General features: G+C 40.5%; 2 protein-coding genes across 5 annotated transcripts in view; one reads left to right on the forward strand and one right to left on the reverse strand.

Annotated features, from left to right (window-relative positions):
- Positions 1 to 1,338, reverse strand: part of LOC576532 (epidermal growth factor receptor substrate 15-like 1) — a 43,829-nt gene extending 42,491 nt beyond the window's left edge. For all 4 annotated transcript variants that reach the window (XM_030995626.1, XM_030995625.1, XM_030995628.1 and 1 more), the window contains exon 1: positions 1,294 to 1,338. In XM_030995626.1, coding sequence (XP_030851486.1) covers positions 1,294 to 1,320 — 27 coding nt within the window. In that variant the 5' untranslated portion in view covers positions 1,321 to 1,338. The remainder of the gene's footprint in view (positions 1 to 1,293) is intronic.
- Positions 1,339 to 1,346: 8 nt separating this feature from the next.
- On the forward strand, positions 1,347 to 6,661 carry LOC115918957 (glutathione S-transferase P-like). The gene is made up of 5 exons (XM_030995629.1): positions 1,347 to 1,504; positions 3,136 to 3,356; positions 3,819 to 3,953; positions 4,860 to 4,996; positions 5,342 to 6,661. Exons 1-5 carry the CDS (start codon positions 1,422 to 1,424, stop codon positions 5,600 to 5,602), a joined length of 837 nt encoding a protein of 278 aa, XP_030851489.1. The 5' UTR covers positions 1,347 to 1,421; the 3' UTR covers positions 5,603 to 6,661.
- The last annotated feature ends 11,621 nt before the right edge of the window (positions 6,662 to 18,282 follow it).

The following is an 18,282-nucleotide window of genomic DNA, read 5'->3' on the forward strand; positions in this document are numbered from 1 at the left end:
ATTGGTGCTTGCACAGATGTCTCTGTTTATGCAAATGTAGCCAGCTTAGGAGACATAAACTAATAACTTGTCCTAATAATTATGACAAATAACATTGTTTTACTTTTACTAGTTTAAGATTTACTATTAACATTAGTGATTACAAATAATGTTTTCTGTTCAGTTCCACTAAAAAAAGGGTTGGTGAACATAAATAGAATTCCAGGAGCAAGTTATGGTTTCACCTGCAGCTGCAGTATTCAATCAAATAATAATAATAATAATACAATATTTATAAAGGCAGACGAGGCCCGCACATAGCAGCATAACTGCAAAAGTATACTTATTGTGTATTAAAAACTGTTTGGACGACCTCTATCGATTCTTGACATTTCAAACACCACTGTACAAAACTCAACTTAAGTTCACTCAAAATCGGTACTTTAGTGACAATTGATGACACCTAAAAAGCAGTAAAATACAATCTTTTCAACTTAGAAAAATTCTTTGAAAATTCAAAACGTGAGTCTACTGTCAAACTTGCCTATCGCTGAATCTCCATGTAAAACCGTATACACAAATTCGGTCGTAATGCGTAACAAGACATGATGGAGGGAAATCAGCGGCATTTTCTTCAGTTTTTCTACAGATTTTTAACTGTGAATCAGCTGGAAATTACAAAAGTGAACTATCACGGTCATTTATGATTTACGGTAATAGTATGGTTTTGGAGCATCGCATTCAAAAGTAAATGTTTCAACAATAGGTCTAAAAAAAACTAATTGTTATTTTCTTTCATTTGTTTTGTACACCAGTGTACAAAATTGATGCCTCTTAGTTACTGTCTTTTACTTAGTCTTACTAATAATTACTCTTACTTACGCATTAGCATTTACTACTAGCTTTGCTGGAGTGGGAAGGGGCCATGATCAATGATTGATCTTGCCTCTGACTGGCCTCATCAAGCCTCAAGCTGCGCCCAGCCTGGCAGGCAAGGGAATAGGGCTGACCTAAGCTGCACTCACGGGGTGTGCCCGTGGAGCGCGAGTGGGCAGGGCAGGTTTGCCGGTGAGGTGTCCGCCCGCTACACGCCCATGGAGGCTGCACGGGTAATCCAGTCAAGCGCCTCGGGTTCAAATAAACGACATACAGCACCAACATTCAAGTCACGATAACATCACTATGACTGCATATTTATGATATATAAATTCATATTCATAACACTCAAGGATCAAAAATCAATTTTATATAACATATTCATTATTTACTAAAAGATAAATTTGTGAAAATCAACTTTTAAATCAGATACCTTACCTGACTAATCGATGGAAACGTAGCCATCTTGACTTGATCACAATTTTCCACAAAGCGCCAGCTACGACGGGAATCTGTATAGCTGAGGTCAAGAAGGCAATTTCGGCTTCTAAATCATCAATTTTACCATGGATTGGCTCCAATTTGGCGCTGTAATCATTGCTGCATTAGGCACTATTTATCTAACGGGTAAAAGTGGTATTTTTATGCGGTAAGTTTAATAATTACACAGAATAATAAGGCTGCGTCTGGGATACCAGTCGGCTTGGCATTGTGTGGAAGTTGGGAAGAAGGTAGGCCGGTGGGTCCGGGGACTTAACCCGTCTCTATCCGCTGACAAATTGAGACGATGCAATCAGCAGGAATTTGGATTCACCTCGCTATTCCGATCATGCAAACAAAGAAACTAAACACTTTTGCACAGTTTGGTTTGCATTGGAGGAACCAAACTCTGCTTATGTTTTGTTCGTGTTTGGCATAGTCATGTGAAAGATGCAAACAAAATTGTAATTTGGTTACGCTTTGAACTTAAATTTGAGTTTGAGTTTGAGATTTTTTTTTTTTTTTTTTTTGGGGGGGGGGGGGGGTTGTACTCATATGATAGAGATTGAGATGGAGTCGAGTCTTAGACAAATCTTGTCAATGTTTCATCTGACTTGATGGTAATCAAATGATTTGATTCATTCATTCTTTCTTTTGTTTGCTTCTTTTTTACTTTGTGCACTTTCAATATAGATCTACATGTAGGCCTATAGAGTCTAGAATATGTTCTAACAGTTAGATCTAGATCTAGATCTAGACTCTAGACCTAGATCTATATATATATATATATTTTTTTTTTGGGGGGGGGTGGATGTCTTGTTTTAACTTGTATGTCTTTTGTTGTTTCTTAATCTGTTGTCTAAAAGAAAAATATGTGATATAGATCTAAATCATTTGATTTTTGTTGGTGCCAACCTTCTACCAACCTACTACCAACTGAATTGTTAACGTTCATAGTCTACATCATCTAGAATTTACATCATTTTTCCTTCATTTTGTTGTTTGTTTTGTTGTTGTTATTTTTGTTTTCTTTTTTCTTCTCTTTTTTAATTAAATATTGGTATACCCTTGATACGGCCTATATTGGCAAATAGACTTATGAAGAGCTACCAAGACTTGATTTATGGGGCGAGTACACAATCATTCCACAGTAGCAGCATTTTGGGTTTCTGAAATGGTATGCAAATTGGACTTGCAGAGAGCTAGACTTTCTTTTTAATTTTTTTTACAAATAATTCCCTCCTTGAAAAGCATTTAAAAATCAAATAAATATCATTTCCTGGAATTTTGCTAGGATATATGAGAGCAATGTAAAGGGAGCTAATCTTCATTTTACTTCTGTCATCATTGATATGAATACAATCATTTGTCAGTTCTCAAAATTTATTGCTTGTCAATAGAGTACCGAAGCTGTGACGTCATAAAAATCAATTTTTAGAATTTCTCAATTTTTTCTTCATTTTCCGAAAGAGCATCAAAATAATGTCCAAATGTCGAAAATCAATTGAATATGTTAAGCATTGGCTGAGATATGACCATCTGAATACCCGTAAATATATGTCCTATGGGAACTCGGTGTTATATGCTCTGGCTCCTAATGGTTAGGAGCCAGAGCATATAACACTGAGCTCCTATGGGGAGTATATTTATTCAGATGGTCATATCTCAGACAATACTTAGCATATTCAATTGGTTTTCGGCATTTGGTTATTATTTTCAATGCTCTTTCGGAAAATGAAGAAAAAATAGAGAAATTCTAAGATTAGATTTTTGATGACGTCACACTTCACCACTCTATAGGAAATTCCAAGAGATTGCCACAGGCAAGGCGGGATGTGTGCCGGCAGAGGACCTGGGGTTCGTCACCATCCACTACTTTGCTGGTCGAGGTCGAGCGGAGGCCATTCGACTTCTGCTGGAGCAAGCCAATGTTCCTTACAACCAGACAGACTTTAGCCGGGAAACTTGGCCTGAAGCCAAGAAAGCAGGAGTAGAGAAAGGCCTTTACACCTATGGACAAGGTGATACTCGTCCCCTCCCCTTCCCCCTTCCCCCTTTTACAAGTTCCTCTACCGACCCACTCCCATGGAGCATTTATGTATTAATGGGAGGAAAGCATTTGACAATTAACATAATCATATTTAATTAGAGTACTTGAAAGAACAAATGCAGAGGAAATGCTTACATTATAATTTTTTTTATATTTTGGAAGGTTACTTTAAAAGGAAAAAGATTGTGGATTACATTTTAAAAGCTGGAATAATATCGTTCACCATACTCTTAATTGTGAGAGGTTCTGCTATACCATTAAGCCTAACATTGAAACCCAGCATCGTCTTAATACATGTGTAACTTCATTTTGTTACATTTGTATCAAAGATAATCAAACTACTTTTTGCTATGCTTTATGGTAAATCATACAGCCCCATATACGTATATGTGCTTCCATACAATATTATTTCCCTTTTTCCCTTCATATCCAGTGCCAGCCATTGTGACATCATCAGGTGTGTCTATGGTCCAGCAGCAAGCCATCCTTCATTACCTTGGAAGGGCTACAGGGATGGATTGTGACTGTGAAGATATGCATCACTGTGAGGTACTGGCTCTTGGCGTTGGTGAGTTGATTCTTGAAGCGTTTGCTTGTAGAGAAAGGGTAAATTCATTATGGCCAGTGGCTTCCCTGACACGGTGAAAAACTTGGTGGATTCTATATGTAGAAACATCATCATCCAAAACAGGTAAATTAATAGATTACCAGGGGTTCTGGGAACTAGGGGATATACATGTATAACAGAAAACCTTTCTGTTATATGAAATCTTGAACAGGTTAAAAACTATATTTGAAAGATATTTTTTGTATAATTAGGGTAATAATGTAATGCACATTATCATATTGCATCATATGTCTAAAACTATCTAAGGTACTTGAGCCACATTACACGAGCTTTAGCCTGGCTGTCTTGTTAAGGTCCCAGAGCATTGAAGCACAACAACTTCAAACATTTCAAAGAGGCATTTAAAAGTGTAAATAACCTTAAAGGTAAAGACCAGTATTGGAAACGCCCCAATTTCAAAAAATGAAATGGAAGCTTTTATTACCAATCATGTGAAAGAATATGTTTTGACTAATACATGATGATAAAAAAATTGCCAGGACACCGCCTACTAATTGATATATTTGGTAAATTAGTTTTATCTATTGGTGTGTAAGAGACATAACGCACGTGTCGCGCATGTGTGAGTAGTCCCATATACATCTTTCTGTGTACAGTGCTCGTAACTTTACGAAGGCTGGGCCAAATTTCTTATCATTTTGATGATTCCAGAACCTTGCAGTACACACCAATACTTATATGCTAGATGATCAACCTTTTCTGATCGATTCCACAACGTTTCTTTCACAATGCAATCGCATGACCATAACTGGTCTTTATCTTTAAACTGTACCTTGTATTTTTATTTGAAATGTTGTATTTTGATTTTATATCAAGTTAATTACTCTTTTTCTTTTGTAATTTTAGAGGATGCTAGGAGCAAGCTCTCCAAGCTCGTCTATGACCCGTCTTTCTCCGTAGCCATGAGGGATGAATACCTGAAAGAGATTGCTCCTCTCTGGCTGGGATATTTTGAGAAAATAGCGCCCTCTATATCTTCGCAGGTTAGTCACTTCTTCAGTCTACCATAAATATGGATATCTTAGAATTCTATGTGTTGTGAGTACATGTGTGTTTAAACTTGTCAATATGGATTAAAACTTACTCATAATCTTCTAATTTAAGTAACCAATTGATTATATAATAAAGTTCAAAAATTATTTGTGTGACAAATCATTTTGTGTAGTAATACTGCCTCCTTGATGTAGCATTCATTCTTTTATTTTCTTGTTGATTTAGCTGCCGTTTCATAAAGGCGTTTTTTTAGATAATATTACACAGAAACGAGCAGTTTCATCACCATAGCTTACAATTAACGTGAATAACTATTTTTGTCTTTTGTATTTCAGCAAAGAGGATATTTTGTATCTCATCGTTTGACCTGGGTTGACTTCCTCATCTTTGACCTCCTCGACACCAACATCGAATTCGACAAGCTTGATATGGGGCGCCCTCCTGTGGCCATCCTTGCCCAGTTCCCGAAGCTCAACTCGTACTACAATCGCATGAAGGCTTTACCCAGCATCGCCAATTATCAGAGTAGTCCTCAGAGGCCACCTTTCAAGATACCATACATGCCAAAACCTGAATCCAATGCCAAGCAGATGTGAAGTTACGAGTGTTTTGTCTGAAATACAAAAATGTTGTACTATTCGTAGTAGCCTATGTTTAATTTATTTGTGATGAAAAGAGTAGGTATTAGACTGATAAAAAAATATGTTTAGAGTAACTATTAGTAGAGTATCTCAAGGCTAGTTTCTTGACAAAGGAATCTGGAGAGTATAAGATCTATTATTGCTTTCACTGCAGTAGTTATTTAAAGTTGTTTCTTATCTCAAAGACACTGAATTATTTAAATCCATACAAATGGATCAGTTTCGCAGTAGTCATTTCTCAGGCTTTCACTTTTAATTGTGGCTATGTTAGATGTGGCACAACTCTAGTATTGGGTAACATAATATATCATTCTTAGTTCAGGGGGGCATTTCACAAAGTCTATTTTCAATGACAAATGACAAAAATCAGTGACAAATCTGCTGATAATCAATAAGAAGCAAGGATTTCAGTAGCTTATAACAAAAACTGTCATTTGTCACTGATGACAAGTTTTGTGAAATGCCCCCCTGGATGTGTGATACATTGTTTATGTGATAGCACTTTGTCGTTTTGTGTGTCGGCATAGTCGTACACAGTACTGAATAGTCAATCATGTTAATTGGGAATACTCAGCTTCAAGTACAATTTACTGTGGGAGAGAAGATGGCTGATTCACAAGATATGTTGTGATATAGAGGTTCATTCACTTCACTCTCGATCCAAGGGTTGAGGGTTCAAATCCCAGCCCATCACTCACATCTTTTTGTAGGACATTTATCCACATTTGCCCCTCTCCACCCTAGCAGTTGCAGGGCCCTCTGGGGGAAGAACATTAGTGCTGATGAGGCTTCCCTGAATAAACAAATTATTATGATTAGACACCGATTCCTGAATTCAATCATATAAATTGAATGTAAAATTACAGTTCTTACAAACATTAGTAGTAAATGCTAAATAAATTTTGTTATTATTGGTATGAAATTGAAGAGAATGTTGTGCCCTCCCCCAGATCTTTGATATTCCTTCTCTTTCATTTATGTTTTGAGGGGGGGGGGGAGGGTAAGGAACCCACGTAGCAAAGCTGCTGGAATAAGTACACATGTATATTATTAACATTCTGAAATTCATCTGAAATTCTGACTAGAAATTACTTCTAGCCTTGAATTTCATCTTGCAGTGTGTCATCTGAATAAAAAGTAGTGTCTAGAACTAGATCTATATTGACTACATATAATGTAGGCTCTGATTTTTATAGTTGTAGATATTGCCTTTATTTGACAATGCAAATTATGCAATACATGATCATGTGGATCAATTGATCTAATCTTTATTTACACTGCCATACCTAATAAATAGGGATTGAGTGGAGCTTACTCTGCAATTTGCAGAAACTGACTCCTGATAATATCCCGCCCCGCCCCCCCCCCCCCCACTCATGCATGTTCCCTCCCTTTTAAAGCACCCCCTAAGTCCGGTGTGTAAAGTCAATACGGGCCGATTTGTTGTGTATTACGTGCTAGACTTTGTTGCGTGAAAAGTACCCCTTTACTGGACATTTTGGGAACATGACTGCGGTCCCTCCGTTCCCGGAGGGGGGGGGGGGGGGGGGGGGGGGGGTGGGGGGGGGGGGGGGGGGGGGGGGGGGGGGGGAGTCGGGGATAATATCAATATAAATCAATTGTATTTTTATACACTTTCCAACCAAACCCCATTATAACCAAATCAACTTCATGTATAATGTGCTTAGCACTGATTAAATTGTGATTTTGTCTTAAAGTATTCTAGTATTGATAGAAAAGACTAGACAGCCTTTTATTTACAGATATTTTGATTATGTTTCTAGGCAAATTTCTTATAAATGCATTTTCTTGTTTAAAGCAGTGCCAAGTTGTAACCTTTGTAGCTCTATAAGGCCTAATATTGTTTAATTTTTGATGTAAAACAAGTCTTTCATTAAAATTGAGGAACTCTGTTCTTCCTTTCTTCCTTTGCCTTAAGGTACATGTAGCTTAGCAAATGAGGTGGCACGAAATGAGGCATCCGGAACGCAAACTTCATAATCGTTGAAAATCATAATTTCATCAAACAGTGATGGAAGCACATTGTATTAAAAGGATAAGGAGCTGGTAAATGCATATACCACCTCGATGTTAACTAAACTTTCATTCAGATATGTCAAAAAAATAACCTTAAATTATTGACAAACATCACTAATTATTCTGCGTGTATTTTGCATTTCAGAAGCATATTTTCGTTGCCTGTACATTTTGCCAAGCCCCCCATTAATGTTTCTTGAAACTACCTAGAGAGTTGTTGAGTTTTCAGCGATGGAATCAAATTATGTCAACAATCATTTTATGGTTGAATTATGCTAAATTTTATTTCAATTAATCATTGTTCTGTGATTGTTCTTTTGTCTATGTAATTTATGATCAAATAAAATAACTTAATGAAATTTCCAGAAACTTTGTCTCCCATCTTTTACAAGTGTTTTCAGATAAAGATTAATGTTAAGTAACTATTAGCATAGGCATACTGGCACATTTTGTGAGGTGATCTAAGTTAACGCCAAAATAGCAACTTTCCAGTTTCTTTTGAGCGAGCAGTACAAGTACATTGTTTTGTATTGTATGTTTTCCAATTGCTTTGAAAAGATGATGATCCAGAGCGGGCAATTAAGTGCTGTGTACTTTCCCAGACTCGGTATGTTCTTTTTAATAAAAAAAAAAACAGATAATTAATTAGCGTTTAAAACTATTTTCTTTTCTTCTCTTCCCTCTCCACGGCTCTCTGTCTGTCTGTCTGTCTTTCTCTCTCTCTCTCTCTCTCTCTCTCTCTCTCTCTCTCACTTTATCTATATATCTAACTATCTATCCATGCATCTATCTATAATCTACAATAAGTATATATCTCCCTCTTTTCTTTTATTCTGTATTTTTTCGCGTGACTTCCAATAAACGCAGATGGCGCTTTAAAGAATTGCGTGTCCATTTCGGTAGCCTACGAAGGTACAGGTACAAGGCTAGTCCAGCCTCTGTACCGTTTTCGTTTAGCGCACCCAATCAGCTGATAAAATAACACACCCTCAACGTTGAAAGTAGACCTAGCCGTTCGTGTGGACGGAAATTTGGGGATTGCGCGATCAGTGGAGAGACCGCGCTGTGTGTGGGGGATAAAAAGAACGAACGGACTGAATCTGGACTAGTACAAGGCTGGCGAGGCTGCCGGCCTGTGACCGCACCGTTTGTCCTACCAGTTTCGTTTGTCCGTCGGACATAACATGCGGGTTTTCTGCTCGCATCGATCGTCCGTGACTCGCACGGATCGTCCGAGGCAGGCGCGGATCCAGGATTTCTTAGGGGGGGGGGGGGCCCAAATTTGAAATAATGCGAGCCAAATATTGGTACGTTATGGTGACCAACAGTGACCTAATGCGGGGGGGGGGGCGAGTTTCCCCCTCCCAGGCTTTGACGTTTCATTATATTATTAGAGAAAGAAGACGATTCGTTGTACTGTACGTTTCGAAAATAATTCTCGTCTGAATTGAGTTTTTTCTCCTCCCGCGCAAAGCGCGGAAAATTTTACGATTTATTAAATTATTAGAGAAAGAAGACGATTCGTTGTACAGTTCTCGACTCTTAATCCTTGTCTAAATTCAGTCCCCCCCCCCTCCCCCTCCTGCGCGAAGCGCGGAAGCTTTGACGTTTTATTAAACTATTAAAGGAAGAAGACGATTCGTGGTACCTTTATCCTCGTCTGATTTCAGTTCCCCCCCCCCTTCCCGTGCGAAGCGCGGAAGCTTTTACGTTTCATTAAATCATTAGAGAAAGAAGACGATTCGTTGTACCGTTCTCGACTCTTAATCCTCGTCAGAATTATGCCCCCCCCCCCCTCCCGCGCGAAGCGCGGAAGCTTTTACATTTCAATAAATTATTAGAGAAAGAAGACGATTCGTTGTACAGTTCTCGACTCTTAATCCTTGTCTAAAATCAGTCCCTCCCCCTCCACTCCTGCGCGAAGCACGGAAGCTTTGACGTTTTATTAAACTATTAAAGAAAGAAAACGATTCGTTGTACCGTTCTCGACCCTTTGTCCTCGTCTGATTTCAGTCCCCCCCCCCCCCCTCCCGCGCGAAGCGCGAAAGCTTTTACATTTCATTAAATCATTAGAGAAAGAAGACGATTCGTTGTACCGTTCTCGACTCTTAATCCTCGTCAGAATTATGCCCCCCCCCCCCCCTCCCGCGCGAAGCGCGGAAGCTTTTACATTTCAATAAATTATTAGAGAAAGAAGACGATTCGTTGTACAGTTCTCAACTCTTAATCCTTGTCTAAAATCAGTCCCTCCCCCTCCCCCTCCTGCGCGAAGCGCGGAAGCTTCTACGTTTCATTAAATCATTAGAGAAAGAAGACGATTCGTTTTACAGTTCTCGACTCTTAATCCTCGTCTGAATTCAGTTTTCCCCCTCCCGCGCGAGGCGCGGAAGCTTTTAATCTTCATTTAATCATTAGAGAAGAAGACGATTCGTTGTACAGTTCTCGACTCTTAATCCTTGTCTAAATTCAGTTCCTCCCCTCCCCCCTGCGCGAAGCGCGGAAGCTTCTACGTTTCATTAAATCATTAGAGAAAGAAGACGATTCATTGTACAGTTCTCGACTCTTAATCCTCGTCTGATTTCAGTTCCCCCCCCCCCCTTCCCGTGCGAAGCGCGGAAGCTTTTACGTTTCATTAAATCATTAGAGAAAGAAGACGATTCGTTGTACCGTTCTCGACTCTTAATCCTCGTCTGAATTCAGGTTCCCCCCTCCCGCGCGAGGCGCGGAAGCTTTTAATCTTCATTTAATCATTAGAGAAGAAGACGATTCGTTGTACAGTACTCGACTCTTAATCCTTGTCTAAATTCAGTTCCTCCCCCTCCCCCTCCTGCGCCGCGCGAAGCGCTGAAGCTTCTACGTTTCATTAAATCATTAGAGAAAGAAGTCGATTTGTTGTACAGTTCTCGACTCTTAATCCTCGTCTGCATTCAGGTTCCCCCCTCCCGCGCAAAGCGCGGAAGCTTTTAATCTTCATTTAATCATTAGAGAAGAAGACGATACATTGTACCGTTCTCGAAAATAATCCTCATCGGAATTTAGTTCCCCACCATCCCGCGCGAAGCGCATAAGCTTTTACGTTTCATTAAATAATTAAAGATTCGTATTACCGATCTCGCCTCTGAATCCTCGTCTCAATTCAGTCCCCCCCCCCTTCTCCCCTCCTGCGCGAGGCTTTGAGGCTTATTGTTAGAGAAAGAAAACGATGCGTTGTACCGTTCTCTATACTCTTAATCCTTGTCTGAATTTCAAAGAGGTGGGGTCGAGGCGGCGGAGGTCAGATGAGCATATTTTTTTGTATACCTTATTATTTTGTGACACTGGCAAGTCACTATTTGGCGTGGGGTCCAGGGGGCGGAGCCCCAAAGAATCAGGGGTTTTAGGCATTAAATTACCGTCAGATGATCATCTAAGGGCCCGCCGTAGGCCCTAGATGGAATCCAGGGGGCAAAGCCCCCGAAGCTTAGGGGTTTTAGGCATTTAATCACGGTCAGATGAGCATATTTTGATGCCTCGAGGCTCTCGATCCCCGCCGTTCCTCGGGCCCTGACATGTAGGAATCTCAAGAATCATATTTTTTGCCTGGTTGTAAATTTAGGAATTTTTTTATTTTCCAAAACACATACAAACGTATATTTACTAAAAAGTGAGGAAAAATTTCGGAAATAATGTCATTTCAGCATTATTTGTAATACACCGTTGTGGAATCAGAAATAAACCACGTTTGAATTTGATTTCCCCCAAGCCCCCCCCCCCCTTTATCAGTACGCCAGTATCTCATCTTTTCCCTTTTTTTTCTTTCCCTTTCCTTCCTTCTCTCTTATTTTTTTTTTGATTGGTTAACAGCCTGGGAGGCAAGGCCCTTTCGCCCCCCCCCCCCCCCCCGATCTCCTTCTTCCCCCTTTACTTTTCTTCTTCCTCTTCTTTCTTTCCCTTTTTCTCTTTTTTCCCTTTCTCCCTTCTTTTCCTTCTTCTCTCTTTTTTTTTTTTTTGCGGGGGGGGGGCCAAGGCCCGCTCGACCCCCCCCCCCCTGGATCCGCGCCTGGTCCGAGGGACGATCCGTGCGGTTTGCTATCCGCACAGTCTGTCCTCATTTTGTTTTACGTGTATATTTGATAAAAGGAAGCAACTCGGTAAATCATGTGGTAGACATTTTTTCTAGATATTACATAATAATAACTCTCTACAATTTTTTTAAAGCAAATGGGCCAGTCCTTTTGAAAGTAGAAGTGAATATTTTATTTAAAACCTTTATTCTATGAATATCGGCCCCAAAACTGTTTGTAATCGATTATACTTTTGTACGTGGCTTCGTTCTTCAACCAACTCACTACTAGTATATACTCGTGATCCAGGAAAATAAAAGTGATTGAAAATGTGGTTGAAAGTGAGTGGGGGAGGCTAGAGTATTTAAGATAAGGTAGAGCGTAGCACAAATTGGCGGATGCTCAGGGTGTAGGGGCATTTAATTACGGTCAGATGAGCATATTTTCATACCTTATTCATGACACTAGCAGGTCAATAATTGGCGTATGGTCCAAGGGGTGGAGCCCCCGGAAGCGCAGGGGTTTTAGGCATTAAAATTACGGTCAGATGAGCATCCAGGGGCCAGCCTTAGGGCACAAGGTGGGATCAAGGGGGCAGAGCCCCCGGAAGCTCAGGGGTATGGGCATTTAATTACGGTCACATGAGTATACTTTCTTTTCTATTTCTTTCTATTTAATTATCTTTAATATATTTTTTCAAAAGTGTGGGGGGGGGGGGGCTTGAGCCCCCAAGCCCGCCGTTCCACAGGTCCTGACAAGTATTGTTTTCCTGATCCGTATATAGGACAAGGCCCTGGGGCAGCTTGCCATAATCCGATATTTGGGTCGTTTTCCGGTCAGAACTAGCCCTTACTATCATTCCAGGATTTTGTTTCAGAACCTGAGACAAAGTTACCCAATCCCTTTAAGTTTCAAAAAGTAGACTTCATTGACAAGTACAAAGGCTTAGGGACCGGGGGGGGGCTTGGGGGGCTCAGATATCATTGAGCCCCGCAAAATATTTTGCGGGGCTTATAGATATCATTAAGCCCCCAATTTGTCGGTGGGGCTTAGATATCATTGAGTCCTTAGGGGCTAAGATACCATTGAGCCCCCAATATTTAAGCGGTGCTCAGATATCATTGAGCCGCCCCCGATACTTATTGCAGGGCTCGGATATCATTAACCCCCCCCCCCTCCTCCCCAATCATTATATTCTAGGCATGAAACTCATGTATACCTATAATCTACAGGCTTACCATTCAAATATAACATTTTATAAATATTTATTTGGGGAGGAGGGGGGGGGGGGGGCTCAGACATCGGATCTCGCATACCATTGACCCCCAAAAATATATTGGTGGATCTCAGATAATTATCATTGAAACCCCCAAATATTTTGGCGGGACTCTGATATCATTGAGCGCCCCCCCCCATATTTTGGTGGGGCTCAGATATCTTTGAGCCCCCCCCCCCCTCCCATATGTTTGTGGGGCTCAGATATCACCCAATTGTTTTTTGTGGGGCTCGGATAACATCACGGAGCCCCCCGATATTTGTGTGGGGCTCGGATAACATCACGGAGCCCCCCCGATATTTTGTGAGAGGCTCGGATATCATTGAGCCCCCCCCCCCCCCCCATATTTTTGGCCGGGCTCGGTTATCATTATCATTATAGATTGGTGCACATCATTATGCTCGATCATCCTCTCCTATCTCTTTGATTTCATTCCTCTTTTAGTCATCCTTTATTTGCTACCTATGATATTAATTTTGATAAATACCTATATATGCAAAATAAACCCTGGAGGTTTAAAGTTGTAAAGTCCAGGGCAGTTCAACACACGCAATCATGAAATAAGGATGTCTTCATCGAAGTGTCTCTGTAGGTTTAGAACCAAGCCCTGTGCCTACCCGCTCAGGCCACTCTACATTCAGGGGCGTCGCTAAAGGGGGGGGGGGTGGTGGTTTGAAGTCGGTGGGATTTTTGTTATGTCGGTCGGCCAGCAAGTTTTTTCCCCTTCGAGCTGTGACTTTTTATCGGACAAAGAAACATTTTTGAAAATTCAGACAATGATTTAGAGTCAGTACAATGAATAGTCTTCTTTTTCTAATAATTTTAATGAAACGTTGAAGCTCCCGCACTTCGCGCGAGAGGGGGAGAAACTGAATTCAGACAATTAGGGTTAAGAGTAGAGAACGGTACACAACAAATCGTCTTCTTTCTATAATAACTTAATGAAACGTCTAAGCTTCCGCGCTGCGCGTGGGATGGGGAAACTGAATTCAGACAAGGATTAGAGTCGAGAACGGTACAACAAATCGTCTTCTTTTCATAATAATTTAATGAAACGTCTAAGTTACCGCGCTTTGCGCGGGAGGCCTTTCACCCATCCCCTCCCCCACGCGCGCTATTCAAGTGATTCGCTTGCTCAATACCGCCCCTCCCTAAAATAAGATCCTAGCTACGCACCTGCGTTTAAATATATAGCTATGATGCTAACTAAGTTGACGAAATAATTTGTATATTTATGTCGTCGACGAAAATGACCATTTGCGCATAACAATTTAGCCTTCGCATGATCATTTTTGTGATAGTTTCCTTCTGCATTTAATTTTGTTGCTGTTATGAGTTTATATTCATATTTTTTGTTATCAAACAGGAATAAATAAATGAATATATAAATACATTTGTACAATACGATTTGTACGATAGTTGTACAATGATGATAGAAGAACCAATGAAAATCGCAACTGATCTTCCCTAATTCTTTTCCCCCTTTTCTTTTCTTCTCTCTTTTCTGTTTCTTCTTTCTCTCGCTGTGTCGGGTGGTGGGGGGGGGGGGGGGGGGGGGGGGGGGGGGGGGGGTACACATCGGGAAAAATTGCAACTGATCTCCCCTACCTTTCTTGTTCCTTTTTTCGTTCCTCTTTTTTCCCCTTTCTTCCCTTCCTTACTTCTCTCTCTCTCTCTCATTTAACTTTAATGAGGGAGGCAGGGGCCTTTCGCCCCTCCCCAGATCCATATGATGTTGGTGGATTAATTGCAACTGATCTCTGCTTCTTTTTACCCTTCTTTTCTTCTTTCTTCTTTTTTTTTCCTTTTTAGCTCTTTCCTCTTTCCTTTCCCTTCTTTCTCTCACTTTTCCTCTGGCGGGCGGGGAGGGGGGGGGGGTGGTCGGGGGGGCGGCAGAGGCAAGGGCCTTTCTCCGCGATCCACATCTTGTGTGCATGAAAATTGCAACTGATATCCCTTCTTTTCTTTTCTTCTTTTGGTTCTTTCCCTTTCCTTCCTTCTCTCTTGTTTTGCGGGGGGAGGCAACAGCATGGCGGCAAGGCCCTTTCGACCCCCCACCGATCTCCTTCTTTTCCCCTTTTTCCTTTCTTCTTCCTTTCCTCTTCTCTCTTCTTTCCCTTTCCCTTCTTTTCTCTCCTTCTCTCTCTCTTTCTCTCTCTTTTTGTTTGCTGAGGGGCCAGGGGAGGGTAGGCGAAGGCCTTTTGCCCCCGATCCACCCGCGTTGGAGGGAAAAAACACAATTGATCTCCCGTAACTCTCTTTTCTTTCCCTTTTCCTTCTTTTCCTTTCTCTCTCTTTGAAGTTTGCTGTAGAAGGGGGGAGGCAAGAGCCATTTGCCGCCCCCCCCCCGATCCCCAACTTGTTCGCGGGAAAACTGCAACTAATATCCCTCTTTTTTCTTTCCTTCCTTTTATCTCCTCTTTTCCCTTTTTTCTTTACCTTCTCTTCCTTCTCTTTTCTTTTTGCTGGGGGGGGGGGGGGGCAACAGCCTGGGAGGCAAAGGCCTTTCGCCCCCGATCACCTTCTTTTCCCCTTTTCTTTTCTTCTTCCTCTTCTTCCTTTCCCTTACTCTCCGCTTTACCTTCTCTCTCTCTCTTCATTTTTTGTTGGCTGTTGGGGGTCAAGGCCCTCTCGCCCCCCCCCCCCCTCCCCCCACCCCCTGGATCCGCGCCGGGAAGACCTGTAGTGTCATCCCTAGCTAGCTGGCAAAGCTGAATATGGGTTATCCAGTCGTTTCATTTCATTAAGTATAATTATACTTGTATTGAATATGTATACGTGTGGACTAGAGTACGGACATTCGGTGCGGCAGGCGGACTATTGTTGCGAGACCTCTTCCGCACAGATTGTCCGTCAGACATTTGAGACGCGCACGGAAAGTATGATTTTTGTATACATATCAAAGTAATATTTAGCACATTTAAGCTCAGTGTGTCTCGTGATTCAGCTTTGATGGCAGCCAATATTTATTTTTTTTAATCATTCTATCTGGTTATCTTTAAAAATTAAAAATAAATTTCTCTGCGAATATCAAATCGACTCTAAAGTTATGTTCTGTCGTTTTGGGGAAGTGATATGATTCGAGTCTTCGAATGGGTATTGTCATTCAATTCAATTAAATTCAAATAATTTTATTTCATAACTCGATCAAAACATGTCGGCATAACAAGACCCCTGGACCCTATCTAGGGCCCTAAGGCGGTCCACTGGATGCTAATCTGATGGAAATTTAATGCCCAAAACCCCTAAGCTTCTGGGGGCTCTTTCGACCTCTTTGTGCATGGCTGATTGTCAACGAAAAGTAGTTAAGTCTTTTGTCGAGTCTGCTCGTTGCTATGGCAGGTAACCAGTAAAAACCAATTCGTTTCATCAAATAATGGAAATGCAAGCATTAATTTAAACAAACAGAACTTTGTTATTTCTGATTGAGGTGTCGTATGAAAGGGCAGAAAATAAACTTTCTAGAAATGTAATTTTCTCTTTGAAATTCAGATAACGCCCGCCAAATGACTTTTTGGTACCCTCTCTTCAATTTGTTTTTAATCACTCGCGCGTGAAATATGCATCATATGAGTTACATCAAATGAAAGAGGAGGATCTATGCTTTACAAATATGTGTCATTATTAATTATAATTGTGATTAATTCTCGGTTTCGTTTTTTCTGGGACGCACTGTATAGTAGGCCTACTTGCGATATGGGCACAAGGTCATTTTCCTCGACAACATAAATATATTAAGATTTATTTCGTTAACTTAGTCAACATCGTAGCTACACCCGTACAAATTAGTGCTCACCACCACCTCCCCCACCACCCCCCCCCCCCCCGCCTTTTCGCCGGCTAATTCGCGGATAAACTTTTTCTCACGAAAAAAAAATTAGTGCTCATTACACCCCTCGCAATGATTCACTCTCACCTCTGGCTCAAAAGTGGCAACCCTATAAGAACCCCTCCCCCCTCCTTAAAAGCTTGTACGGGCTTGAGCTATATATTTAACTGCAGGCACGTAGCTAGATTCTTATTTTGGGGGCGGTGGTGAGTAAGCGAAGCGTGCGAATCACTTAAAGATAAAGACCAGTTATGGTCATGCGATTGCATTGAAGAGGCGTGGTGGAATCGATCAGAAAAGGTTGATCATCAAGCATAATAGGCTAAGTATTGGTGTGTCCTCCAAGGTTCAGGAATCATCAAATGATAAGAAATATTGGCCCGTCTTGGTAATGTTATAAGCACTGTACACAGAAAGATGTTAATGGACTACGCACACGTGCGCGACACGTGTGTTATATCTATCAGTCCAAATAGATAAAATAATTTACCAAATATATCAATTAGTAGGATGGTTTTCTTGGCAAAATTTGTATGACCACGTATTAGTAAAAACATATTCTTTCACAGTCATGATTGGTAGTAAGAGCTTCCATTTCATTTTTCGAGAGGGGGCGTTTCCAAAACTGGTCTATACCTTTAAAGAGCCTCGTTTCCGGGGTGTCTGGAAGACCTGTGGTCATGCATGCTTACAGTATTTCCTACATGACTGAGACCCCCGGGACATGAATATGGAAATTTGGAGGATGTAAATATCATCAACCTTTAAGCATTTCAGGTTGGGTAGCATGGTCACGATAACCAACTCGGGTACAAAATAGCGTACTGATTTCTTTTGCAGCAAAAGAATATTATTAGTCACACACTTGGATGTTGCCCACAAAATATTACAATAGGATATATGTGGTAAGATTAGACTATTATATAGCATAACTAATATTCTATCAAAAACAAAACATTTTATTCTATACAGTATGCCAATATTTCTGGAGATTGATGTAACGGTGTGTTTTACATGGTCGCTCCAGTCTTTTCAATGGTTTATACACCAATGAACTTTGTACATGTCTTTCTCGCTGTACTCTCTTAATTTCTAGGACTTAAATTTTAAATCCATTTTGAGACTTAAAATATTTCAAGTCTTTAAGACTTAATAAATTGGGAATTCGACTAAAAGTTTTATCGAAACCAGCTTCTAGATATAAATCTTGGAAAGACTTAAACTTCTCGCCAATAAGTTGTGCATATTTCCAGTTGCACCTGTTGATGACTGACTGTTGGCATATTTCCAGTTGAACCAGCTGACACCAATTAATTTGCATATTGAATATGGGTGCGTGCAGATCTATGTTTTTTTAACAATTTTTCTGAATTTACAGCATATTTCTTAATTACTGATGATTTAGGTATATGCAATTCATTTCGAAAATACTACAAATATAAATTACAAG

This window comes from Strongylocentrotus purpuratus, unplaced genomic scaffold (assembly GCF_000002235.5).
Source record: "Strongylocentrotus purpuratus isolate Spur 01 unplaced genomic scaffold, Spur_5.0 spur5_scaffold_3, whole genome shotgun sequence".
NCBI lineage: Eukaryota > Metazoa > Echinodermata > Echinoidea > Camarodonta > Strongylocentrotidae > Strongylocentrotus > Strongylocentrotus purpuratus.